Consider the following 26,602-nt stretch of genomic DNA (forward strand, 5'->3'; position numbering starts at 1 on the left):
AAATGTTTTAGACTTTACTTTATTAATTTAGACAAATTCAATTTATAAGTTGAGCAGAGTTAAGTAACATTTACCTAATTTCTTTACAAATGTTACGCTTAGAGGCAAGTTCATCACACATGATATTGTTGAGTGACTTGTGCTTGATATTCAGCAGGAAAATGTACTTGAAAAAAAATTGAGTGCAAACTGTTCCAAGGATTTGATTAAGTAAATCCTACAAGTTCTTTTTTTCAGTGTAACATGAAGGCATGTAAAATATATATTCAAGCCTTGAGGTTGTTTGATATGTAGTCATTTTAATATCGGAACACCCTAAACTAATGCTTCATGGTGAAAGGTAATCTCATGATGCTTATTTTGTAACTCAATGGTTCAGGGTCAGGTATTCTGTTAGAGGATAATCTTTGTCACCTAGAAGAACCATACCAAAATGTTAATCACCAGGGCCCAGTATTTCAAAATTTGTAATCTGGATCAGAATAATCCGGATAATGAAATCCTCCTTTTCTCAGTCATGGATCACGGTGATCCTGCTGACTTTATCTGAGTATTTCAAAACACAGGCAGGGTGGATCACCGTCATCCCTACCTGGCCGGATACGGATTTCCCAATCTCAAGTCTCCGCCTCCGGGATCTGAAACATGGTGGACTACTTCATGAAAGGAGTAGCAGAGAGCCGACTTTCACGTCAAAAGTGTAAGTTAACCGTCGTCTATTGTGTAGCGGTTTTAATACCATACGAACGGCAACCAACACATCATGCAAGCCAACTATTTGAATTGTCACCTTATTAAAAGCAGGCCGTGGCGATCTCTAATTGAGACGCGGCCGTGCTAACGGGAGCTAACGCGGCTCCATTGACTTGTGTGTTAAGCAGCTAGCGGGCTATCATTAGCGGCTATCATTAGCGTCACGTCATTTGCAACACGGCAGATTTACAGTATAAGCAGGCTGCATTGTGTACAGACCTGCTCAGTGCTTAGAAAACACAACGCAACACAGTTTGAGTATTAACTACAAGGTTTGTTCAGAAGGTTCAGAATGCTACAGTAGCCTAATGCTGGTGATGATATCATGTTTTTGTGTAGGCTACATAAACACAATTTGGGATTGTGGATTAAGATACTCATACACCTTCTACCTTCAGAGTCCACTCACAGCCATGGACCACTCAGCTACAACAGGGTGAGTGCTGGAAATCCTTGAAAATGCTTTAATTGTATTGATACATTTAAGACTTTCAAGTAATTGGAGTTTGAATAAAGTGCTTGAAACTGCTTAAATTTGTAATGGCATTACTTTCATGGTATTGGTCAGTGACACAATTAGAAACATTTCTTCATCCTAATTCCTCTCCAACATTGGTGAGAGCTTGTTTTTTTTTGCATTTCACTACACTGTTTTTAAACCTTGGTTTTAGCTTTGCATGTGACCAATAAACTTATCTATCTACCACATCAGGCACGGGGGCGAGAGCCATAGCCAGCGCCAGCGCCAGAGCGACGGCGACGGAAGAGGCATGCCGGGGATGAGGAAGCCTATGAGAGGCTCCTCAAAATGGAGACCGAAAGGGCAGTCAAACAGACTGAACTGGCCAAACGGCAAATTAAGCTGACGCTGCTTCAGCAAAAAGAGACAGAATTATTTTGTTGGAATAAAACTTTGTTCGGACCCTGCATTCCTTTGTCTTTCTCTGTTTTGGTACATGCAAGTTACAATGTTTGGTGAACTAGAATTTGAGAAATAATTGTAATTTTATTTACAGCAGTTTTACAGTGTGGTCAAAAATTTTACTATGCTTTACATTTTTTGATATTACTTAAATTACTTGTTAGAAGTACAACACTAACACTTAAGTGTAACAAACATCTTGAGTAACAATATCTAGGAGAAGTATGCGCTGAGAGTTTGTCAATCCAAGTCAAATCCACCTCTGAGGTGGGATTCAAATGATCCTGAAATTTTGGTATCAAGTTGATCCAGATATCTGACTTAACTTTTGAAATACCCAAATCAGCCTTTTATCTGGATTCAGGGGAGGATTGGATTACCAGAGCTGAAACCCTGATCTTCAGGATCAGGATTCTCCTGATCTGTGTTGAAATACCCAGTTTTCAGATCAGATCTAGATTTAATCCAATCCGACCAGGATAATCCTGTCAGATCACGTTTGAAATACTGGGCCCTGATAACTTGTGTGATTTAATGCAATTTATCGAGGGTAGCCACATACCAAGGAGATGACTTTGGTTCTGCAGTGCGCCTTCCTGCATCCGCGTGCCAACACATTCTTTTATTCATTAATCTTCAACCGCTTTTCCCTGTCAGATTTTCAGACAAAGGGTCCCTGTCCTCTCTGTTGGTTTAAACTACACTTGAAATAAAGTTATTTGTATGTGTGCTGGAGATGAATAATGGCTGAGTCTCAAGGGTAGAGCCTGAACACTTCCCTAGACCCTCCTAGGACACTAAACCAAATTTCATAGAAAACAATCACAGGAATTATGGCTTTTTTTGTTTGTTTGTAGAAACATAAGATAAACAAAATGTTGCAAAACGTAATATTTGCTTAGGCTCAGGGGCAGCCTGACCATTTGTGGCCCAGGGCCCTTGTCGATGCCAACATTTCTAATTACTATGGCGACATATAGAGTGCATGCGACACTCATGACTGCACAGAGACCTTATTATCAGCCTATTTTTCTAATGTTACACTGGCCTCTGATGTTCCTGTAGCATTCCCATAGGGAATTACAATGTGACTGCAGACCTAAGTGACTTACTGTATATTGTGTTTATCACACATATAAAGGGATATGTCTATATATGTACACAAATGTATAAGCATTGAACATAATGATCCACTCTGTCTGTTGTCATGGTAACAGTCTCATTTATAAGATGACGTGAATAAAGCAGTGGCATGTTTTCATTTGAATGGACTGACATCATCACTCTTGTCGTCCATCCCTCAATCTGTGTCGAGAGAAGTGTAAAGATGCAACCTGTCACCCACCTAATGCAACCACCCCATCTTGATTTACGGATGGATGACAAGTGAAAATGAAAAGTAATGTGCACCAGTCTAATAATCTACTATACTCAGGAGTAAGTAGCTTACCCTAAATCTACATAATCCATCTGTAGCTAATGCACTCTGTCTGCATTGTTCTGTCGGTAAAGTGATTATTATTAAGTCAGCAAAAATAAAGACAGACTTTTAGAGCTAATACTTTGACTTCACTTGTTGATGTTACGCTGCAAACTTTGCAAAAATGTGATTAGATGACATAGTACAAATCAAGAGTGACTCACTAAAAGAGTAAAACGTTAGAACAAAAAGATATAGTAGAAGAAACCAAGTCAAAGGCAAGAGAATAGAAAGGGCCTCACCCTGCTGCCAGTCCAGATAATGTGCAATTATTCAAGTTTACCAAACTTTAATTCAGTTCAATTCAATTAAATTTTATTTATAGTGCCAAATCATAACCAAAGTTATCTCAGGACACTTTACAGAGTAGGCATTGACCCAGCAATTCCCCCATAGAGTACGGTGGCAATGAAAACCTTCCCTTTAACAGGCAGGAAAGTCGGACAGACCCAGCTCTGTAGAGGACGGCCATCTGTCTTGACCGGTTGGGGAGGAAGAAAAGGAGAGAGAAAGAGAGAAACACAAAGATAGACAAAAGACATTTAGGGAATGACAAATGCTCTCTCTCAGCCTGTGTAACCCAAAAGATGAGGATGCGGAGACGGAGTTTGTTTCAGGGATCTAAAATGTAAATGGTAAATGTCAGGTTTTAGGACGTGCCCCTCCTGCCTTTCCATTTCAGCTATCACACAGGGAGAGTGTAGCTATGAGACAAGTTGTCTTGGGGTGAAACTTTTCTTAGCTCACGACACGTAACAAACAGCTGAATGCACCAAGCTCTCAGGAGGTTTGTAAAAAGGCATTGTGGGAAATGTAGAGACTCATTAATTGAAGATGAAGTAAACAGAGAAGTGTGGTTGTTCCAAAATATGGCATTCAAAATAATTGTTGCATTTAAGATAATATTAATGATGCATAGCTCAGTGTCTGAGAGAGGGAATGTTTACTGCCAATATAGTTTTTTATTTTATCTAAACTTAAAGCGTATTCAGTGCAAAGCCATGGGAAATCATTGAACAATATTAGAAACAGACTCCCTGCAGTTATTTTGGATTTATTGAAAATAACTTGACGATATTTGACTCACTTCAAGAGGTTTCTCCGTTATGTTTGATATGTTTTAGTGCCTTCGTCTCTTTCATACTTGTTTCTGTGTGATGACAGACTATTGTGTGTGTTTGTACAGCGGTGGTCCATGAAAATGTCACGAGATAACACTAGCAGTTCCTTGCTTTCACGCTCACACAGTTCTCTATGATAAGGACAACCGCGTAAACAGTAACAAACACTGTTGGTGTGATTATACCTGCAGTCAGGGGGAAACAAAGAACAATATTTGTCTGCCAGTGCTGTCGGTTTGCCACATGCTTAAATTGTTTGGTGGTGTTGTTTTTATATCAGAATTATCAGTTTTTATCGTGTGTTCTGTTTCACTAATCCAATCACTTCTTCCTTTAATTCATTTCTTTCCAACTGTATCTTTCTTTTATAGTATTTTAGAGTAAACAGATCATACGGATGTATAGTTACATGTGTTCTGGAGCTGAGAAGTCAATTAATTGATTATCAGACAAAGTAATATGCGACTATTTTAGTGATCGGTTCGTCGTTTTAGTAATCTTTCAAGCAATTCCAGCCTCTCAATTGTGAGAATTTGCTGCTTTTCTTTGCATTATGTGATAATAAACTCAATATTTTTAGGTTTTGGATGATCGGTTGAACAAAACAAACTGCAATTTAACACAACCTTGGGCTTTATGAAATATTAATGCATGAATACAGCAATATTTTCACTATTCGTATACTATATAGAAAATAATTGTTAGTTGCAGCCCTAATTTACGCATTTGCACTTGAATGAATATGATGGCAGCAGAAAAATAGGCGAATGTAACTTTACAGAATGATAAACACCCGTATTACACTGTTTTATGGGATCACTGGCATAGTACAGTTAATTATGCATGTGCAGTTACTGCAGACTTCCTTGTCTCTTCTTCTTAGACTTTTAAATGGCAGAAATTGTTGTGTGAGTCACACACTGACTTTGTTAAAGCACCAGTCCCACTGCAGAGCTTCAGTGAGATCCCACTCAAAGCTCCAGCAAATAACTGTCTATTTAATCTAGCTTCATCATTCTCAGTCTTGACCATTTCCCTGAGCGAGTCTAGATTGCAGCTATCAATAGACCCAATGCCCTGTTAGCATTTCACCATTGAGGGAATGTAGGTCACACATGGACAAAAGGGCCTGGCTGTGGCATTAGTCTTTTCTGGCTCCCCCATGAGCCAGGAATGAAAAGTATGCTCTTTGTGTAATGCAAAACACATTTACATGACGTGTTGCTATGGAGGCTCTTGGGGGAGGAAACAGGTTTATTTATGGCATTTCATCACCAGTAGAAAACGTGATTTTATCAGCTGGGAAAGTGAGACGATGTCTACGAGGACAAAGAAACAGGTCCTCAGGTTTTCAGTGATCTAACTGATAAATGAGGATTCAACCCGTTTTAAAGCGTGCTCTTCTTGAAGTAGCAGTAGTTTGTTTTGTAATTCTCTGTGTGGCTGCTCTATGGAGAAAAATGTGACCCGTCCGTCTGTCTGATCCTGTGTGGATACGGCCAAAATAGGCAGGAGGAGAGTATCACTGCTGAGCTCAGGTGCTTTTTATAGGACAGATAATTGTCCATTGCTTTCTATCACATATCTCTCCTTCTCATAGTATACCAACATACTGTAGAGGAACTAGGAATGATCCAAATTAAGGGATAATTTAAAGAACGTTATAATAGTGTATGGTGACACGGTGGTGGTGGTTAGCACTGTCGCCTCACAGTGAGAGGGTTCCTGGTTCAAATTCTGGCTGGGGCCCTTCTGTGTGGAGTTTGCATGTTCTCCCCGTGTCTGCGTGGGTTTCCTCCGGGTTCTCCAGTTTCCTCCCACAATCCAAAGATATGCTTGTGTTCATTGATGACTCTAAAATTGCCCGTAGGTGTGAATGGTTGTCTGTCTCTGTTCGTCTCTATGTGCCCTGCGATAGACTGGCGTCCTGCCCAGAGTGGACCCCGCCTTACGCCCGATGTAAACTGGGATCGGCTCCAGCCCCCCACGACCCCGACAGGGACAAGTGGTTGAAGATGAATGAATTAATGTAATAGTGTATGGACTGGTGAATGCTATATGATATACAGTATTTCTCTCTTCATTCTGTTAACCAGTTAGAATATATTCTTCTAGTTGCTGATTTATTTTGTGCATTTATAATAAAGAAATACTTCGAATATATGTTTCAAGTTACATAGTAACTTATCTTTTTAGCCTAAAACCTTATGAGAGAATTTGAGAATATATCCTGTATATATACTGTATAATTATGAAAAACATGCTAAATTAAGATAGTCTACTTAGAAATGTAATTCTGCAATAATTCTGCAAATTAAGTTCCAGATCATTTTATTGTACATTTAAAGTACAATTGTATTTCAAATGCAATGACATGCATCTTCCCTGGCATCCCTTAAACCAATGAATAATGAATACATAAATAAATAAAAGACAACAACAATAAGAAGAAATCCTACAATAATAAATACAGCATTGTGAGTTATTTAAAGTGCCTGCTGTTAAGTAATCCAGAATAATTTGATGATTAAATTCACCCTGTGGAGGCATGAAAACTGATTTCACACATGTGTCTTTAACACCACAGATTTATAATGACATACACAGCTCACCTGTCGCTGCATGCTTGTTTGTGTGTATATGCGCTTTGAAATGTGCACGGATAAAATCTGTCTGATATTTCAGAGTAAAAGCTATTCATGTCCATTTCTGTTACAATGGAAGCTCTTCTCCAATGATCTTTGGATTTCAAATGAATGTTTTAAATTACGTGGTAGACCTGCTTTTCAATAATACAGTGAATTGTTTCGCTATGACTCCCCTGCAGTGGAGCAGGTGCAATTTTCAATATTGATCTCAGCATTCACAGTGTGTTGGATGAACATACTTTATGTATGCTTCCTTCTCCTTCTCATCCTCATGTTATGTGGATGGAGAGGTCACTCAGGCCTTTTTACCTCACCCATTAGCCTCACTCGGTCTAATAACCCATTAGTCTCCACACAAACCTGCTGGCAGCGGCTGCCAGACTCCAGGCTGAGTGTTAGGGTGGGCCTGTGATGCAGCCATCACCGTGTACTGCTGCCATCAGCGCTAATGAGGAGCAAAGCTTTAAGATGGTAAAAGATAATTGTCTTATTAGACCTGCGATGTCTCGTTACATCTGCACGGGCCACGGTGGAAATTAAATTACACAGCTGACTGGTGTTTAAATGGTTTGGGCAGTCGGTCAAGCCTGCCGAATGTTCCAGTGTCTCGGTCAAATTTTAGGATCTGTGAAGGGCGATGGTGCTTTAAATGGCCAGGATGAAGCTTAAATTGATTAAAATGATGCTGTAATTGGATCTGGACAAAATTAGGCCGAATCTTTTCATACAATGGTGCGGGAGTGAAAATGTCCACAACATGAAGATGGATTTTGCTGCATGATCCTGCATGATGGCAGTGTCTGATGGTCAGTCCACCATTTTGGTTTAGACGGAAACACATCAACAGCTATTAGATGGGTTGCCATGAAAATTGCTTCAAATATTTATGTCCCCCTCAGAATTAAATGTAATGATGCCTTATTTTTTTCTTCTGGTGCCATTGTCAGCCTCAGCTGTACAGGTTAGCCTAGATTTGCGAAAACTTGCAAAAACTCTCACTTCCCAACGGCCTATACTACCCTAAACCATTCAAGGTCAATGCCTCACCTTAACCATCTCAAGACTTTAGACAACCAAAGAAAACAGCATGTTTACATTGTCATTGTGAGTTGTTGTCATTGTCATGTTAGCATGCTGATGTTAGCATTTTGCTCAGAGCACCACTGTGCCAAAGTGCAGCCTCACTATCAGAGCCCACACTGTGGCTGCAGATTCATGGTCTTGTTATCATGTAACCTATCTCTTGGCCTAGAGCAGCATTTCTTCATTTCAGTGTTCCAGTATAAAACATTTTGTCTCACAGAGGACCACAGGAAGAGATAAAGAAGAGAAACCACAGTATTTGTTCTACCACTGGATCCACTCAGCCCAGGAGTGAGGGACATTTCTTTCTCATTTCCAGTGTTTTAAATTGGTTGGTACACCCAGGTTGAAGAAGAAACCAACAAAGGTATTTTGGTAAGGTGGAGGATGGACATAAAATCGCGCTTCAATGGGGGTTTTCAAATGTAATTGTTTGATTGTTACAAAGAAAATGGCCTCCATCTTTATTACAACGTGCAATGGAGATTTGTATACCAACATGTAATTAGCTTTTTGATCTATCAGATTCAGATTTATTTTTGTCTCCGATGTGGCAACTTTTACATTACTGCTGTTTTGTAAGCTTCTCATCATCTCCACAGTTGGAGGACATGTGGAACTTTGAAGATGCACAAAGCCAAATGCAAATACTGTGGGTTACTATGAGTTGCAACTCATTATTCATTACTGATGCAACAACAGAGCTTTTTGTAGCAATAACTTTATACAGTATGGTTCAGTGAGGCATGAAAACAAAGGAGCTGTAGCCAACCCTGGGTGGAGTATACGAGATATATCAGTTGTTAACACACACATAGAGTCTACAGTTGTGCTAGCACCACACCACAAATACAATGTGTGGATGTTTACCTTTGTTGCCTTCTGCAAATCTTATTTCTTCTTGAATCACGTCTTAATCAACACTTTGGGCTCTCCACTTCTAACTAGGCTTTGATTATTGTTTTCATAATGAAAAAAAGGAAGTTTTTGTTTTTCTGACTCACAACAAAGTTACGTGGTGGTTTCATTCTCTTCTCAAACAGCACAGGTCATTCTAGGTGGCACTGAAATGAACAAAACAAGAGCCAGGACAATAATGAGGCCGGGTTTTGAAGATAATCTATTCACTGGCTTTTTCCAACACTTTCAACGGCATCTCCTGGTCCACGTCCTCTTTATGAACAGAGGCTGGGGTTACGGTTACGGTTGACAACTGAGCAAACGCCATTTGCTGAGATGCTGTCAAAATATCCAGAAATGTTGTTGAACCTTGAGTGAAGATTATGCAATTTACAGAATGATAAAAGATATGTGTAATTTACAAAAAATAAAACATTTAGATAAATAATGCAAGGGGCAATACAGTCAAAACATCCATCAAACGGGTAAATAAAAAGAAGTACTACGAATAATGCCCTTGTTAAATTCATGAGCAAAAACATTCAAACTCTATATTTTTGGACCATAATGGAGTTGATCTGCCTATACAGTTGTAAGCCTCCAACAAGATTTCTTGCCCTTGTTTCCCCAAATTTGTCCTCAAAGTGACTAAAGACTTTACGGTTTCCCGACACTAGATGGAGCTCAAGATATCAGATGGGAGCAGTAACCTGCTGTTGTCATGGTTTTAGGTATCCTGGAGACACAATACTGCATGCTAATTGGTGGGCAGAAAAAGGAGAGAGATGTAGAGGTTGTTGCTCCTTTTTTTGTTTTATATCTGGATCTCTATATTTAGTCTGACATGTAAAGACATAACTAACATCTACTCCAAAAGACAAATGAGCTGAGATAGAGGGAGGAATACTGTGAGACCAATATCTGACAAATGTCAGAAAAAGGGTGAAAAAAGGGTGAAGATAAGATTTTAAAATGATGGAAAATATGATGCAATATGTCGGCTACAGTGTAGTATCATGTAGGCTATGTATTTGTCTTTCTTAATCTTAGTGTTTTGGTCTTTTTTCTGCATTGACTTTGATAACATACTTTTCTAAAAGTGATTATAAGTGTCAACTTGCCTTATTTATAGCAAAAGTATGTAAGTGTGTATATGCATCTAAAAATACTCCTAAGTGAATTAATGCATCTATCTCTTGCAATCAGTCTCTTTGTCTTTCTGTCCTTGTTTGGGGTTTCTCCAGGTTATTAACAGGATAATCATCACATGACTTCACAGTGCACCGCTGATGTAATGTCACGTATTCCTGATAAGCTATTGTTACACAACTCAGTGGTACATTTTTTTGGCGGCGCACAATGTCTCTCTGTCCAGGATTCTGTTCTCCTCCTCTCCTCTGACCCCACGAGCATTCTCATCACCCAGCTGTCCAAAACAAACCCATTTATCATCATCTTTCCCTCTGCCACATCGCAGGCAAACACATGCCTTTGATAGTGTTGTTTACAAGAGGTTTCAGCCATTTCATCCTGATAGTAAGGCATTAGCATCAAATGTACCGTCTGCATCTGCTCGCCTGGAATTAAAAGGGCTTCTGTCCAAACCTCCTTGGCACACTAAGAGAATTTAAATTTAGATGTTGATCAGCAGCCGCAGCAGCAGCAGGTACCCGAATAGCTTTCATCACCAAATGAGAACAACAACAATGATTAAGGCCCAGTGATGAACTGCAGCCATTTGATTGGTGATGATAAAAGAATCGGGTAACCTGTCCTATCCTTAATGGCATGTTGGAGTTCACAGCGGCTCCATCCATCCACACTGCAGCTAAGGGTTGTACTTTGGACTAAGCTCTTGTATTGTGTTGCCTTCCTTTGTCTCCTGGTGGTCAACATGTCATCACTCCTGCTATCTAGAAACAAACTTTGGGGACACTCTGTCATCACTGCAGGCATGGTAAATCTAAACATCGAAAGCTGGCAAACTGTAATCCACCTGTTAAAATCTATATTTCCCTATTATTCGGTTTTTCTTACATTTTTGCTAAAATGTAGATGCCACTTTGTTGTGTATTGTGAGTCATGCACACACACAAATAAAGGATATAATGGGAATGAATCGGCTTAAACCGGGAAGGAATCAAAAGTACAGAAAAAGAAAAAAACCTTTTAGACTTAAGCCTGTGAATGTTCTCATTCTTCCAGGTCATCGTTATCCTCAAAGCAATTTCAGTCAAAAACAACTGGACTGGTTGTTTGTCCAGGCTGGGACTGGTCCGAGCCTGGTCAGATGCGTACATGAACTGATGAGGCCTCTTGGATGAGAGGTGAAACGTCTTCCTGGACAAATAAACCAGTCCAGTTGTTTTTGACTGAAATTGCTTTGAGGATTTTAGACTTAAAGGGATAGTTTGGATTTTTTAAAGTGAGGTTGTGTGAGGTACATACAGTATAGTCAGTGTATTACCTGCAGTAGAGGTGTCACGCCTACAGTTTGGAGAAGCAGACAGGAGGACAGGCATGGAAGCAAAGCAATGTACTGCTGTGGATGGGGGCAGTGACTTAATGTGCTTTAGCCACTTAAAAAACACAATATCAGTTTAAGTGTATGCTGTAGTGAGCTGTTCTATGCTCATGTCAAAGCTACCAGATTCCACTCACAAAAACAGTCATTTTACCTTTACGAATGGTTAGTTTATTAACATTATTGTTGGATTTTGGTGTATTTTTGGGTTAGGGACTAGGCCACTAATGACCAAACTAACTAATCAAAGCAGTACATTGTTTATCTTACGTGCCTGCCTGCTTCTCCAAACTGACCACCATCTACTGTAGGTATACACTGACTATAATAATAACAATAATACATTTTATTTGTATTTTAAGGTGCTCAAAGACCCTTTACGCAATAGTACATTTAAATAATGAGCAGGCTACATGTAAGTACATTAAAAACAAGTAGGCTACATATAAGAAAGAAGCAAGTTACAGTAAAAATATTCAAAGTGATAAAACGGCTAAAAACCGGCACTTCAAAAAACTTAAAACCATAATTAAAACCATAGTCAGGAGCCCCATGCTACCCCACTTCAAAGGATCCAAACTATCTCTAACACTATGGAACAATCTAAAAGTTTTCTCTGATGCATCATCATATTAAATGCAGGTCGGTCACATGAGGAGGGAGCATGAGCTGCTGGGATGTGCCAGGTTGGACGCCTGACTGGTCCGCTGGCGGGGGGGAACCAGGGCCACAACAATCACACAGCCCGGATGAACTTGTTTCCAAAGTGACTGATGAAATGTTAATGTGGAAAACAACAATCCAGAGAAGGCTTATCATGATCTAAAAGAGGCCACACTGTTTAAGCGACTTGAATGTAGCTGGAGTGGAGGCTTGTGAGGAGTCAGACGACTGTGGGTGGCAATGCGGTTGCTGATTTTCACTGTGAACCTGCAAACAGATTATCAATCATGAGGAGAGCGTTCTCGAAAATATGGATGATTACATGGTTTGTTGCTGCAGAAGAGGCTCAGTCAGGAAAACAGACAAAAACCCAAAGCGTAGCAGCGCCTGGTTCTGCTTTGCACATTTTAATCTGTTTTTTAATAAATAACTTATTGAGAGAGCATCATTACAGCACAAACACATCCTCTGTGGGACCGTGTGATGACTGCCGGAGAGAAAATAGATTTGATTTCTTTTAAAACAGAGCTGAAGTGAAAGATGAAAGACACCGTCCTTCTGACTGGTGCAGAGGAATAAGAGATTAGCAATTACAAAAATTATGACTGTAATCAAGAAATAGTGGATATAATGTCTTTAACTACAATGACCGGAAGGTATTCATATATCTGAGCTAATGTTTGATGGTTGTAAATAAAACTATATAATTATCTGCGGGTAATGGGCCAACAGAGCGAAACAAAACGGCCTTCCCTCCTGTTTAATTTAAACATATGGCCTCCGTCACGGGCCACCCTCTTTCATCTTGCCCAGTGTTTCATCGGGTTTACAAAGGGACCTAACAGGTTTAATGGTTAGATATGATGATTATGAATTAACATGAGACGCGTGTCTGTGCTTCAGGGAGCGGCCCTGAAAGACCGAGCAGATTCAGTCTTTGATCGCTGCTTTTGTTTCATGTGCAGCGTTTTGTCCGTGGCAGAGACTGAGGTTTACATTTTCTATGGTGGGTCAAACGGACCAGGAAATATATTGCAGCTGGGTATGTGTCAACACACAGTTATACAAGGTCACTATACTCAGATTGATGTGTTCTTACTTTCCTTGACAGTGTATTGTTATTCCATTTACAGCGACCTCTGTCAACTTCTACTGAAGCATCCCGGACAGGTGCCTGGCACAGGGGTCTCCCTTTGAGTTATGGTGGCTGGTTACAAACACAAAGAGTCAGGAGAGCGGAAGTTTGGCTTGAGAATATGAAAATATAAATAGATAACTCGTTAATAACTAACAATGGAGGAAACTGTGATAGATTTTTGAAAAAATAACCACGGTGGTATCAAATTTAATGACATTGTTTGACATTTTGGGAACAACGCTTTTCAAACCCTCTCTTTTCTGTTAACTATGAAGTAACAGCCCGCAGACTGTTAGCTTAGCATAAAGACAGGAAACTGCATCCAGGCCGGCTCCAGAGGGTGTCACCGGATGTAGACTGCTGCCAATGGAGGCCCATTTCTGCCGGCATTCTCCTCCCCTTCCACTATCTCTGCTATATATTTTACAAGAGCCTCGTGGCTGCATCTGAGGATACAAGATGATTCTGATTGGTTTAAATAAAAACTAACAAGCTAAAACATTTTTTTCCCTCTACCAGAATGTTAACTTGTGCAGTCAGACTTTTAAACCAAGGCTGACGGTGCAGTGGAGACAGCTCTAGCAACGCAAGACAACTCCTGACACATCAAAATCTACCTACCAGAACACCACACTAAATTATTTATCATCATTTATCATTTGCACTATTATGCCACCATCTGCACTTTTATTAGAATTTTTATTATTATTATTATTACTTTTGTATTGTTTTGTTGTTACTATAGCAGTTAGATAATTCATGTTGTGTTACCATTTGTGTCTTACCACTTTGTCTAGTCTACGCATAGGGTAGTGAGAAACCAAATTTTGATTCCTTGTATGTCTTGCTCATGTGAATAATTGACAAAAAAGTTGACTTTGACTTTGATATTGTATTTCATTTTTTTAATCAGTAAAAAGGGGGAAAACAAAAGTGTGTTATTTTTCACTATGCTCAGCCCACCTAGTTGTTCCCCCTTTTGTCTTGGTTTTGCTCCATCAAAGCTGTTGGCTGCATCTATTTACCGTACTTATGTGAGTGTGGTAGACATCGATGTTGTCTAACCCTCGTAAAACATGCCACGTGTCATCTGTGTTTGGAAAGCCTAATGTCAGTCAGTCCCCCTCTACATTATTGATGGTTCAGCAGTGCGGTTTGGATCACATTACAGATTTGAGTCTGTGTTTTGGGATTTTGTAGGTTAGAAGGACGATTATTATTCATCATAAATATTTAATTGACCTGGTGCTACCCTGCAGTAATATTCAGTGTGAATTCTTCCCTTCCAATTTAAAGAAGCCTATTGGTATGGGGACTCGTAGAGGCAGTGCACAGGCATATTTAGACCGCAGCTTGCTGAGGTAAAGAACAAAATGTTTTCTTCAGAGAACACACAGTGCCTGTGATACGGCCTTTCCAACCTCCGACATGTCTATCCTGTTTTATTATTGTGTCTGTATTTTGATTTTACCTCGGAGGATTTTGATTTAAGATGTCCGTCCTCCACAGAGCTGGGTCTGTCTGACGTTCCTGTCTGTTATAGGGAAGGTTGTTGTTGCCACCGTACTCTACGGGGTAATTGTTGGGTCTATGTAAATCATAAATAAGTCATTGAGTGTGGTCTTTACCTACTCTGTAAAGTGTCCTGAGATAACTTTTGTTATGATTTGGCACTATAAATAAAATAGAATTGAACTGAATTGAATATGGCACAAACAAAAGGATACTATGCTTTTAATATAGACCTACAGACACGAGATCATATGCATATTTGCCTTCTCATCTAGTCTATTTGTAATACTGATTCCTTTAATACCTTCTACTGGTTGAATTTCAAGCTAAGAAATGAATATCACCAGACGTAGGACTATCTGAATGGGATAAAAGACTAATTTTGCTTACACACATTAGCCCAAACATCAAAACATATCATATAAGAAATCATAAGCCATGGTGACTGAATAACTGATATCCATTAAAAAAAAGATGAATCATCTGGACACAAATGTATCAGTTCAAGGGCTTGGCAGCTGTCTGTGGTGTTGTTAACCTGATGCAGGCTCCCTGTAAAACGCTGACATCATCGCTCTACACCATAAAATTCAAAAAACATCATATAAGAAATCATAAACCATGGTGACTGAATAACTGATATTCATAAAAAAACAAAGATGAATCTTCTGGACACACGTGTATCAGTTCGAGGGATTGGCAGTTGTCTTTGGTGTTGTTAACCTGATGTAAAACGCTGACATCATCGCTATACACCCTCAAATTCACAACATGCTTCCAGGGAGCGATGATGTATTCTCTCCAGCGTGTGTCGGCAACTTTTCTATAAACCGGTGAGCCAATAAAACTGCAGAGGGAGCAGCGCTCTGAACCAATGACACAGGTGCCGTCATCGTCCTCCGGTTGCTGTTTATGTCGGGCGTCGCTCTGCGGCTGCGTCAAGCTGGACACAATCAACCAGTGAGACCGGAAGTTGGGGGGTTCAGGTATCGACACTACAAACAGGTTGTACTCAGAGGCGGATTAATGCACAGGCTGACCCTAGGCTGCCCCATATGGGCCCCAGGTGTGCAGGGGCCAGACTATTTGAATTTTTAAAAATTTACCCCACTGGGTAAACAAATTTGCCTCCTGTTGTGGCGTTTAGAAACATTAAGAAAATAAGTCGCTGATTGGATACATATGGGACACATTTACCCAATCAGCTGCTACCCTGTGGCCGCGTTCTTAAGGTCATATAAAGGTCAATAAAGCTTATTTTCTTATTCTGAGCAGCATACATTTAAATTATTCAAGTACCTTAAAAGTACGCATAAGAACAGTACATGGGTAAATGTACTTAGTTACTTTCACCACTCCAGATACAGCTAAATAACATTAAAATGTTTTCCAGCTCTCCACATCACCCTCATGCTTTTATTTAGAAGGTCCCAACCGGAACTGTGGTCTTTTATTGTTGTAAGCTGGACTCAAACTCATTTCTAGGCGTGGACGTAGGGCGTGGACCACCAACTGACGTCTGTCCCCTCCCTCTCGCTTCAGTTTCAATTCAGTCAAATCATAGCGAGCTGTCGGCTACAGAGGTACATGTGTCTTCCGACAAGAGAGCAGCTACCAGCACCTTCTGTGGCCGCTTTGTAAGCTCCGGAAAAGAGACAACAGGGGCAGTCGTCTCCGTCCTAAGCGAAATTAACGGCCAACGTATCGGCAAACGAACTGCAGCGCCCGCGAAAACCCACAGAAATGGACGAAAAGGCGTTCACGAAAGAACTTGATACGTGGATCGAGCAGCTCAACGAGTGCAAGCAGCTGTCGGAGGGGCAAGTGAAGTCACTATGTGAAAAGGTGATGTATGTTTTTACATCTTAAAAACCTCCCCTTTCTCCCCTCCAATGTCTTGTTAAACGTCTTCTCTCTGATGGGCTCCTTATCGACGCCTTCCAGACATTCTTAAAATGGCGTCTATAGTGTAAACTGCGACGTGCGTAACGGTTTATCTGGAATTGAGTTTATGTGGTTCTGTTTTGGGGCGTTCGAACCGTTGCCTGTCAGAAATGTGTGGGAAATAACTAATTACAAGAACATGGATAGATAGATAGATAGATAGATAGATAGATAGATGGATACTGTTATTGTCACTGTACACAAGTACAACGAAACTTAGTTTGGAGTCAACCTGAGGTGCCATAATAAAACAGAAAAACACACAATACAGAAACCCTATGAGTAGACCAAATATCTACATTAAATATAAAAAGTATAAAGAAAGTGCATGAGAGAGCGTGTGTTAAAGGGAAATAGTGCGCTGAGGGATCAATTGCACCATCACTGTGCACTATTCTAAAATGAGAGCATGGTGTGTGGTAATACTGCAGTCAAGAATGCACCAGTAAATCAAACGTGTTTATTCACATGTACATGTCAAAAATAGCAGTCATTAAATAGAGTTTGTGGAAATTGTGGTAATTTTTATTGAATGTTGTCACTAACTGTGGGTTTACTAGCCAGGAATGGCTCAGCAGCCATACTGTTTATTCAAGTCACATACCACATTTACAGCCCTCCTCACTGGCACTGTCAGTGTGACCTGTAGCATCTCTTTACGCTAGCTTACTGTGGCAATAAAACTCCACTCACGATTAAGTGTGACTGACTGCTTAATTACTGCAAACTGTGTCTCATGTTTTCAGCATGTAAGCAGGTACGTAGTAGAAAATGGTGGGAAGGTGAATAATGGTTTCAAACAAACCCCCAAAACAATATTTTGAGCCTTCCTGCAGCACATTGAAGACAAATGTGGATGAACTGAGATAAAGTTGTTTTGATCACCCTCTAGGCAAGTGCGCTACACGATTACTCAGCTTTTGTCATAAGTAGTCAAGAAACTTGACGTTAACCTCTGCCCCCTGCCATTCATCTAGCTTCTTATTTACTTCTCTAGTCAATAAGTAGTGAGACGGACATTAAAATGGTCAATTTGCAAACTTTAACATGACATTATGCAACTCAATTGGTCAAAGATCCATCGTGTGAGTGGGAACCATAACTTCTGAACCATGTTAATACTCCTCTTTGGTCTACTCATCCATGTTTTAGGACAGACATTGTTCCACATGGGATTTACACAGGGACACATAGATTATTATGTAGGCGACTGAACTCATTTGATAGCTTGACTTCCCCCTGCTCATGGTTTCCTCTTTACCTCAGCTGACTCTGCATACCTCTGATCTGATCAGTAGCTTAACCCAAATCTCTCCTCAACTTCTTTTCTGCTTAGACCACCTGCTGATCTGTAGCTCTAGGTGTCTGAGCTAAACTGAAAAAAACAACAACACTCTTTTATTATAATAATTAATATAAAAATGGGATCTTGCTTGTTTCTAGATTCTTTTTTTCAGTCATTTCTCAGACTAAATTGCTGTTGCTTTACCTAAACTTGCCATCCTTTCATCCATTTCCCAGAAAGCCCTGTGGTCAGTTTGTGGTGGTTTAGTGCACTAAATGTTTCTGGTATCCTGGTTGTCTTTACATTTCTAATTTGCTGTTTAGCTTAACCCTGATAACAGAGGCTAAATGGGACAGATGTTTCTTTTATTGCCATTTGCTAAATGTGTTTTTCATTCTTTCGTGCAGCTCTATCCCTCTCAGCTCATAAAAGGACTTAAAACTAGGCTCACGACCATGTTTGGAGCACTGAACGGTTAATGGCATGCAATATTCAAGGGGCTCGTTAATCCCAGCATTTGTTTTCTTTTCTTTTTTTTCTCCTCATCTTTGATATGGTCTTTGATATGGTTAAAGTAGTTTAACTTTCTTTTTTTAACGACTGGTTCTTGCTCTGTGGGTAGAGATTCAAAATCTAGACCTTTTGTGCCATCTCTAGCCAATGTAGGAAGCTTGGGATCACATGATGACTGTTTTGCCTTCTGGAGGAAAGTGCCAGTTTTCATTCGACTTATTTTGACTACCCAGCCCCCCCCCAGCTGATATGCTTCGACATATGACTGCTATATCGTCTTGCTAGGATGGGCAATCTGTTCTCAGGCCCTGTGAACACTTGTGGTATACATCTGCAGAAAACCCAGCATCAAAGAACATGTAGCTGCAGACGTGCACAAATAATGTTGTTTTTCTTTCCTGCTGCTCGCCACTGTTTCCTCTTGAATGCAGCAAAGACGCCATAAAAATAGTAAAGAGGAAAAAGGAAACTTACAAAGTTTCCTCCCCCTGAGGCTGTATCATTGTTACAGCTCATGTGAGCTCATGAGCTCCAAACTACTGTCTACCTGCACGTATCCATCCTTCCCACTGTTACTTGTGTTAATATCCTGAGCAGAATGCACCCACACAACCTCCTCCCTGATTTAAAAATAGCAGAGGATATAATTGATTTTGAGTTGCGGCACTTTTACACTATCAAATCCACTGTAGGGGGATCAGAGTGCCTGACTTAGGATAACACTGTCCATCATGACTCAGAGAGCAGTTGTCTCTGTTTTGAGATGCATGGGGGTGTGGAAGAATGTGATGTGCTGTGTTAACTGTCCTTAGTCTTTCTCAGAAAAGGTTGAATATTCTAAAGTTTCTGTCCTACTCATAATCAATGCACATCTTTCATTATTCAGCATTGCTGTCTTTCCACTATCTCAAGGCTCTGTGTGTTGTTTGTTTACGGAGTAGTGATGTCATCTACTTGATCATTTGATCGTGTTTAATCTAGTTACCTTGTTTAAATTAAGTGAGTGCAGACAATGGTCTATTAACAGGAAATTGGTTTTATGTTCCTGTCAATTAGGCTGAGTAAATTTAATTAAATGCCTAATACATACCTCAGGCAGAGATCCCTTTAATGACCTTTTTCCTCCCGTCTGTTTAAAAATAAACTTTTTGAGAGTTGCATAACCATCCAGTCATTGTTTCAAGTCCGATCTTTGATCATTTGATTCCCTTATGAAGCACTGTTTGCTAACTATTAGACTAGATCTAGTTCAGATTGTCAAGGCGGGTAAATTATCTTCAAGTGTAGATCACAAAGTACTTTACACAAGAGAGATCTATAAAAAAAAGCAGTTAATGGTGCAGAGAACAGAACCTCAACTGTGCAGTAGTGCTAATAGAAAATTTGCTTATTAAAGATGGGGTTTTGGTTTCTGAGTGTCTCTTCAAACATTAATGCCATAGGACATCATCTAAAGTGAGTCAGCGTGATGTAATAATTTAGTCAAGTGGCGATGGTTGACCCACTTCCCGGAGCTGAAGTCTCAGTTAAAATCCAGTTCGGTGCAGTTAGTCTGCAGCAAATTAAGCTTTGTTTGCCAACCGAGGCCACAGTTTTACTGAGAAAAATCCATGTACATGAGAGGGACTGTTCCACATAATGGCTTGTTTTACTACGCCTCGTACAGTGAACTAAATTTGAATCTTGTATCCATTAAGTAGCACAGAAATCCCAAGAGATTGTGTCATAGTGTGATATAATATGAATGAACACAGATGAGAGTATGCAACAACACAGTAATCCCTGTAAACACTGTAGAACAGGGCTGGCGTTGACGAAAGGTTGTTAAATGCATTCAGCAAAATGGTCATAGTAGAAAGCACAGACACAACGTGCCGTCATTTGGATTATAGTGCTGTTGTCAGGAAGATGCTTAACTTTTAACGACCATAAACATCTTGAGTGAGGTCATTGTTTGTGGTTTTAGTTTGTCAAGCCCAGTCATCAAGCTTAATGACTGCAGGAGAACCTTTGGCCGTGTTTAACTCACTTTAATGAGATTATATTGCGGCAGCCGTTAAAGTGCTGACTTCTCTTCTAAACACTGGGCTAAGCAGTTTGTTGACTCCATGGCGTCTGACGTCTTTGGCACAGCGAGGCCGAGGTTCCCTCCCTGCAGCGTCACTGTGGCATTTCTGCCACAGGTGTGGTCTGTACTTTGGCCGAGGTGCTTACGCAACATCTGCGTCATCCTTTTCATTCACAGCTGGACTGGCACCCACTGTGCAAACTGTGACCTGTTGTCTCATGGATAAACATGGCTCTCAAACATTACTGCCAAGCTTAAATTGGGAGTTATGAAAGTGTTTTCCGGTACCATGGGCACCAAAGCGGCAGGTCACATTGAATAAGTTTACTTCCTTCGGTTTAATCTAATATTTGACAATTATTTTCATTGTTTTTTCATTGTAATGTTTTGTTATAAGTAAAGGATATATAATAATAATAGATTGTATTTATACGTGCCTTTCTAAACACTCAAGGACGCTAGACGCAAAGATAAAACAACAGACTAAACCTAGATTTACTAGATGTTTATTTTACAAGTGATGGGATTTATGTTGCAGTGGAATTTTTAAGAATGAACAACTTGGTACTGGAACCACTACAACAACCAATTATAAAGGCAGATAATGAGGTTATTTACAACTGCAGGGCTTAAGATTAAAAGTCTTAAGTGGGCAAGGAAATAAGAAGATGTAATACATGAAAATACTGGCCCACTTCCTCTGCAGTGTCTGACGCAACCTTTAGCAGGACACAGCAGATGACGACAAAAAAAATAAAATCAGTGGTTTAATGCGGCATATAGGGAGAAGTTATGACTCATGTCCGTTGTCGGGCGAAGTTGTCAGTGCTCTGGTGGTCTGGTACAAAGTGCACATTGACCAAGTTATAATCGGCTGAACCAATTTAGGGCACAGAGGTGATATCTGATGCATCACTGAACACATCATTCATACAGTTCAGTACACGGTTACAGAGCTGTAGGCCTTTATTGTGTTATGCACTGGAAAAGCAACTTAGTACTGGATGTCATGATGAATTATGTGTGAAAGGAATAGCTCTTAAGGATATTGTATTTGATTGGGTCGTTCTTCTTACAATCAAAACCAGGGTGTCTAATGTGTTTTCCCAGGGAACTAAATATAAAATAAAAGTAAATCAGAGTATTCTTTATATTTTCAGCAGGAGATATTTGTTTGAAATAGAGGAGGAACTGGATAGTTGGAGCAATCAGTGCTATGGACCGGACCATGAAAAGGAGATTTCGAGTAAGGAGTATCGCAGACAGACTGACCCGACCCACTTAAAATGCACATTTGTTTATTTTCCCTAGTCTCACTCCGTAATCGGGAGGAGAGGATGAAAATATATTGCTGTTCCACTTTATCACAGGCTTGTAGCTTTAGAGTTACAGGCCCCGGTCAATCTGTCATCCACGGCCCAGTGATTTGAAAGGCCTCCTGCCACATGGCAGTATGGGCACACGGAGGGCGTGTACGTGGGTGTAATATAGGTCAGCATTGTGCAGAGCTGCAGTTCCGTCCTGGTCACTCTTGGTCCGTCTCTGTCCCATCTGCCAGGGTGACATGCCAACTTCAGCACTCTGTCCATGTCAGTTTCTCACCCCTTGTTTGCATTTGTTGGAGATAACCTTCTCCTTGTTTCCTTGTCTACCTTCCTTTTGAGTTTGCAGATGCCCCTCTCTCTCCCTCAGCGCGTCAGACATGTCTGATGGTCATTCGGCTCAGACCATTTCTGTCTCAGCTGGAGGATTTGTGTGCTTTAAAGCTCCTTTAAAAAGCTCTTCCAGCTGACTGACCCCTTAGTCAGACCAGCCTGCCAAGCTAGACTGACTCCAGGAATAGGCCCTGGTGTGGGTCTCTAGATTTAGTATTGGGGCTGTTTAAAGCTTTCCCAGTTTTTTTTCCTGTTGGGGGCAAGTACTGGTAAAGGCTGCACAAACCCTGATAAACTTACTGTACAACCCCATGCATAAAATGCGGAGACTTTGTCATTGGACTTGGGTTTTTTTTTTCCTTCTCGATAAACAACCAAAAGAAAAGCCTCTGCCTATTTTGAGTGCTTCATCTGTGTGTGACTGTCTCCTGTTTGCACTGAATCAGCACTCAGAAAACAATAACCAAGTGTTTCTTTTAAAAACACTCGCTGTAGGCAAACTGAGTCATGCGCTACCCCAGCAACTTTTAAACTACGGCATGATGATCTGGGTAAAATTAACTGTTTCCAAGAAAAGCATTTTTAACCGTTCCACTTTTAGACTTGTAATGGCAGGCTGTTGTGTAACTCGGGTTGCCATAGCCCTCCTTTGCTATAACTGAGTGCTCAAAGTAATAAGTGCTTCATCCACAGACACTAGCAACCTTTTTCCAGACTGTTCTCAGCTTTTCGAGCATTTACAAAATCTGGCACCTTTTCTGAGAAAGCTGTCTTTCCAAGCGCTGCAAGGCAGGCCCACAGGAAAACACACACAATCACACACACACGCACACACACACTTGTTAGGGGCTTACTTCCGTGGAGATGTTTGGGGTTGTGTTGTTATCACTGTGAAGCATCTTGATGTAGACCCCACTGGAGGCTGATATCGAATTTGTGCAGAGGTTGGCAGGAAATTGTCCATTCCTGAAATAAAGATGGAGGACAAAGTGACAGAAAATTACAGTGTACAGAGCATCATAATTTCAGTGCAGGATCACATGGATTTCCCCGCATTTCAATGAGCAAAGCACAGTTAAGTGGCACATAATATATGAACTGGAATTTTCACAATATGAACCACAATTAAATCTTTCAATTTCTTTTCCTCCAGGCAAAGGAAATCCTGACCAAGGAATCAAATGTCCAGGAGGTGAGATGTCCGGTGACCGTGTGTGGCGACGTGCACGGCCAGTTTCACGACCTCATGGAGCTGTTCAAGATCGGAGGGAAATCTCCAGACACAAACTATTTGTTCATGGGAGACTACGTAGACAGAGGGTACTACTCCGTCGAAACCGTCAGTTTACTAGTTGGACTTAAGGTAAGCAATCGTTTGAAAGAGTCCTCACACATTTGACATGTTCCAAAGCTGACATGGGTATTTTAGAAAGAAAAACTGAACATGCAGCTGTGCTCGTCTTTCAGGTACGCTACAGGGAGCGCATCACAATCCTCCGAGGGAACCACGAGAGCAGACAGATCACACAAGTTTACGGCTTCTATGACGAGTGCCTCAGGAAATATGGCAACGCCAACGTTTGGAAGTACTTCACAGACCTGTTCGATTATCTCCCCCTCACTGCCTTGGTAGACTCTCAGGTGAGAATATGCATTGGTTTGTTATACAAATGTAATAATTATGACTTTATGTTTTGACAGAGTTGAATGATGCTAGTACAATGAAATGTATAACACAGCTAGTTTGGGAAATAGTGGTTTGAGCATGTGATGGATGCAGAAGCTTATGGTCAGATAGAGCTACTTGTATTTACTATTAATACTGAAAATTTCCCGTGTCCTTCCAGATTTTCTGCCTTCACGGAGGCCTGTCACCGTCCATAGATACTTTGGATCACATCAGAGCACTGGACCGTTTACAGGAAGTGCCACATGAGGTAAAGATAAGGATTCTTTTTGATGTGAATGAATGAAGCAGCTTTTAACTTTTTGTTTTAATAATCAATTGATAAGAAAACAAAAGGATTTTGTTGTAAAATAACAGTCATCAACGGATGTTTGTCAGTAAGAGTAACTTGATCATGACCAATACTAAGAAGCAAAAAGGAAGCAATGTGTTGATATTATTTTTCTCCATAATTCACTGTTTGCAATTAAACCTGGTGGCTGTTTAGGTAGTCAGTGTGTTGTGTTGGTGTTTCTTTTCTAATGTGCTCCTCTTCGTCTTTGTTTTCCGCAGGGTCCAATGTGTGACCTGCTGTGGTCAGACCCTGACGACCGCGGTGGCTGGGGCATCTCTCCCCGAGGAGCCGGCTACACTTTCGGCCAGGACATCTCGGAGACTTTCAACCACGCCAACCGCCTCACACTGGTGTCCCGTGCCCACCAGCTGGTTATGGAGGTTCGTGTCTTTGTGATTTTACCAGGCAAATATACATTTAAGTGTTATTGAGGACTGTGGCTGTTCCAGTAGATAGACTTCCCTGATACGGTCAAGAAGAACCCACTTCAGTGGTGTTTTATTCATTCAAAAACTGAAGGAAACAAGCATAAAAAAATATTTTCTCATAATCACCATTGCTGCAGAGAACAATAGGACGAAACGTTATGCCACCAACTAGTACTCTCATACTCAAAAACAGTAGATTTACATTACAGTAGAGTTTTCCTAAATTATACATCCCAATGAATAATGCATCTACTTCCCCCAGGGTTACAACTGGTGCCATGAGAGGAATGTGGTGACAATATTTAGTGCTCCCAACTACTGCTACCGCTGTGGCAACCAGGCAGCTATCATGGAACTAGACGATACCCTCAAATACTCATTGTAAGTATAACAAAAACTGGAGCATGTAATCACATTATGTGCAGACTATATGTTTACCATAAATGGTGAGAAGTACACATCATTCTATATAACGCTGAGTTATATTTACAATGTATGACTTTATTTTAATCATTGCTTGATAAAAATATCTACCTTTTTACTCCTAACCAGTTTGCAGTTTGATCCTGCGCCTCGCCGAGGGGAGCCTCATGTCACTCGCCGCACCCCAGATTACTTCCTGTAATTCTGACCTTTGACCCTTGTACAGTCCTGTCCAGTTTTGCCATGATGTATGAACTTCAACCAATAACAACATGACTTTATGAAGATGAGGGTGGAACACTGAAGGGGGCTACACAGCAGTGCACATTGTATATCCACACAAAGACCTATTTAAGCATTTAGCAAAAAACAGTGTGTGTGTGTGTGTGTGTTTATGAATGGACCAAAAGGTGTGTGCCATAATCATTACAATTTTCATTGCTGGGTACACATATTGAAAATCTGCCCCACTGTGTAAAACAACAGTGACGTTTAAATTCCTCATCCTGTACCTGGTGTCGCTGGACTGATGGACAAAAATGTGCTACTTCAGATGCGGCTGTTTGAACCCCACATGCCATGGCTTATATTAAAGAGATCTGAACATGATCCGTTTGCACTTTTGTAAATCTAAACAAATGTAACATATGTCAAAAGACGAAAAGTATTTCACACTACAGATGTTTTTTTTTTTCCTTTTTGATTTTTAAAAAATGACAAATAAAGCCCCCATCAGGCAAGTTTTACGCAATGTCTTGTTTTAAGGAAACCCTTCTTATGCAGTCACACCTTGGTGTACATACTGTATATGACAGATGGATGACGGAGTGCTCATCCACATCAACTCACTGACTTTCTCTGAACTACAGTCTGTGTTAACCAAACCATTTGAATAATAAAGATGAAGGTGGCTCTTTGATGCGAGTGTGCTGTTTCCTTCCTTTTATGATACGGAAAAAAACTTCCCTGACTAAGATGGGAACGGGCAGTATGGTCTGGCTTACAAGGTCCCTTTGGCCTGTGATTAATCTCGAACTGAACCACCTGGAAGTCAGCCAGTTCACCAACCAGCCAGTTTGTCAGCCATCTGGGCTGCAGGTTGGCTGGCAGTGCTACAACTGAGGCATTAGTTCAGGGTGTGTGGTTTGGAGATGAGGACCTTCCTCCTCTTGGAGAGTGTAACTCTACTGGTTGCTACACTGTTTCACAGACATAATTTATCAGGTTACAATGTTCTTTTAACAAGAAATCCTAAAGGATTGCAGACATTGTATGCACCCCACACATCAAAAACAGCAAGTTAGGAAGTTTACACAATAATGTAACTGCCACCACATTAGTATTAATTATGTAAATCTTGCCTTGGAACAGTGGCTTAATTGTTACCATAACTAATGCAATTATGATTGAAACAAATATAAAAGACAAAAAGGTCAAAACACAAAAGTCAAGATTTTCATGGAGGTTAGGATTTGACTATTTGTAAACACAAACCTAGAGTCAGCTTATGGTCAGCTAATT

General features: G+C 40.4%; 1 protein-coding gene and 1 long non-coding RNA gene across 3 annotated transcripts; both read left to right on the plus strand.

Annotated features, from left to right (window-relative positions):
* Positions 1–631: 631 nt before the first annotated feature.
* Positions 632–1,680, plus strand: LOC310956232. Of its 2 annotated transcripts, none has more exons than XR_014593467.1 (3): positions 632–700; positions 1,093–1,189; positions 1,466–1,680. It is a non-coding gene; the product is annotated as an uncharacterized lncRNA (long non-coding RNA). The 2 variants fall into 2 exon arrangements; XR_014593468.1 differs by having other exon boundaries at positions 1,152–1,189.
* Positions 1,681–16,311: 14,631 nt separating this feature from the next.
* Positions 16,312–25,998, plus strand: ppp2cab (protein phosphatase 2 catalytic subunit alpha b). Its single transcript, XM_083927134.1, has 7 exons — positions 16,312–16,589; positions 23,363–23,572; positions 23,677–23,850; positions 24,057–24,146; positions 24,449–24,610; positions 24,921–25,039; positions 25,211–25,998. Exons 1-7 carry the CDS (start codon positions 16,488–16,490, stop codon positions 25,281–25,283), a joined length of 930 nt encoding a protein of 309 aa, XP_083783260.1. The 5' UTR covers positions 16,312–16,487; the 3' UTR covers positions 25,284–25,998.
* Positions 25,999–26,602: the final 604 nt, after the last annotated feature.

Source organism: Echiichthys vipera (assembly GCF_963691815.1).
Source record: "Echiichthys vipera genome assembly, chromosome: 14".
Lineage (NCBI taxonomy): Eukaryota > Metazoa > Chordata > Actinopteri > Perciformes > Trachinidae > Echiichthys > Echiichthys vipera.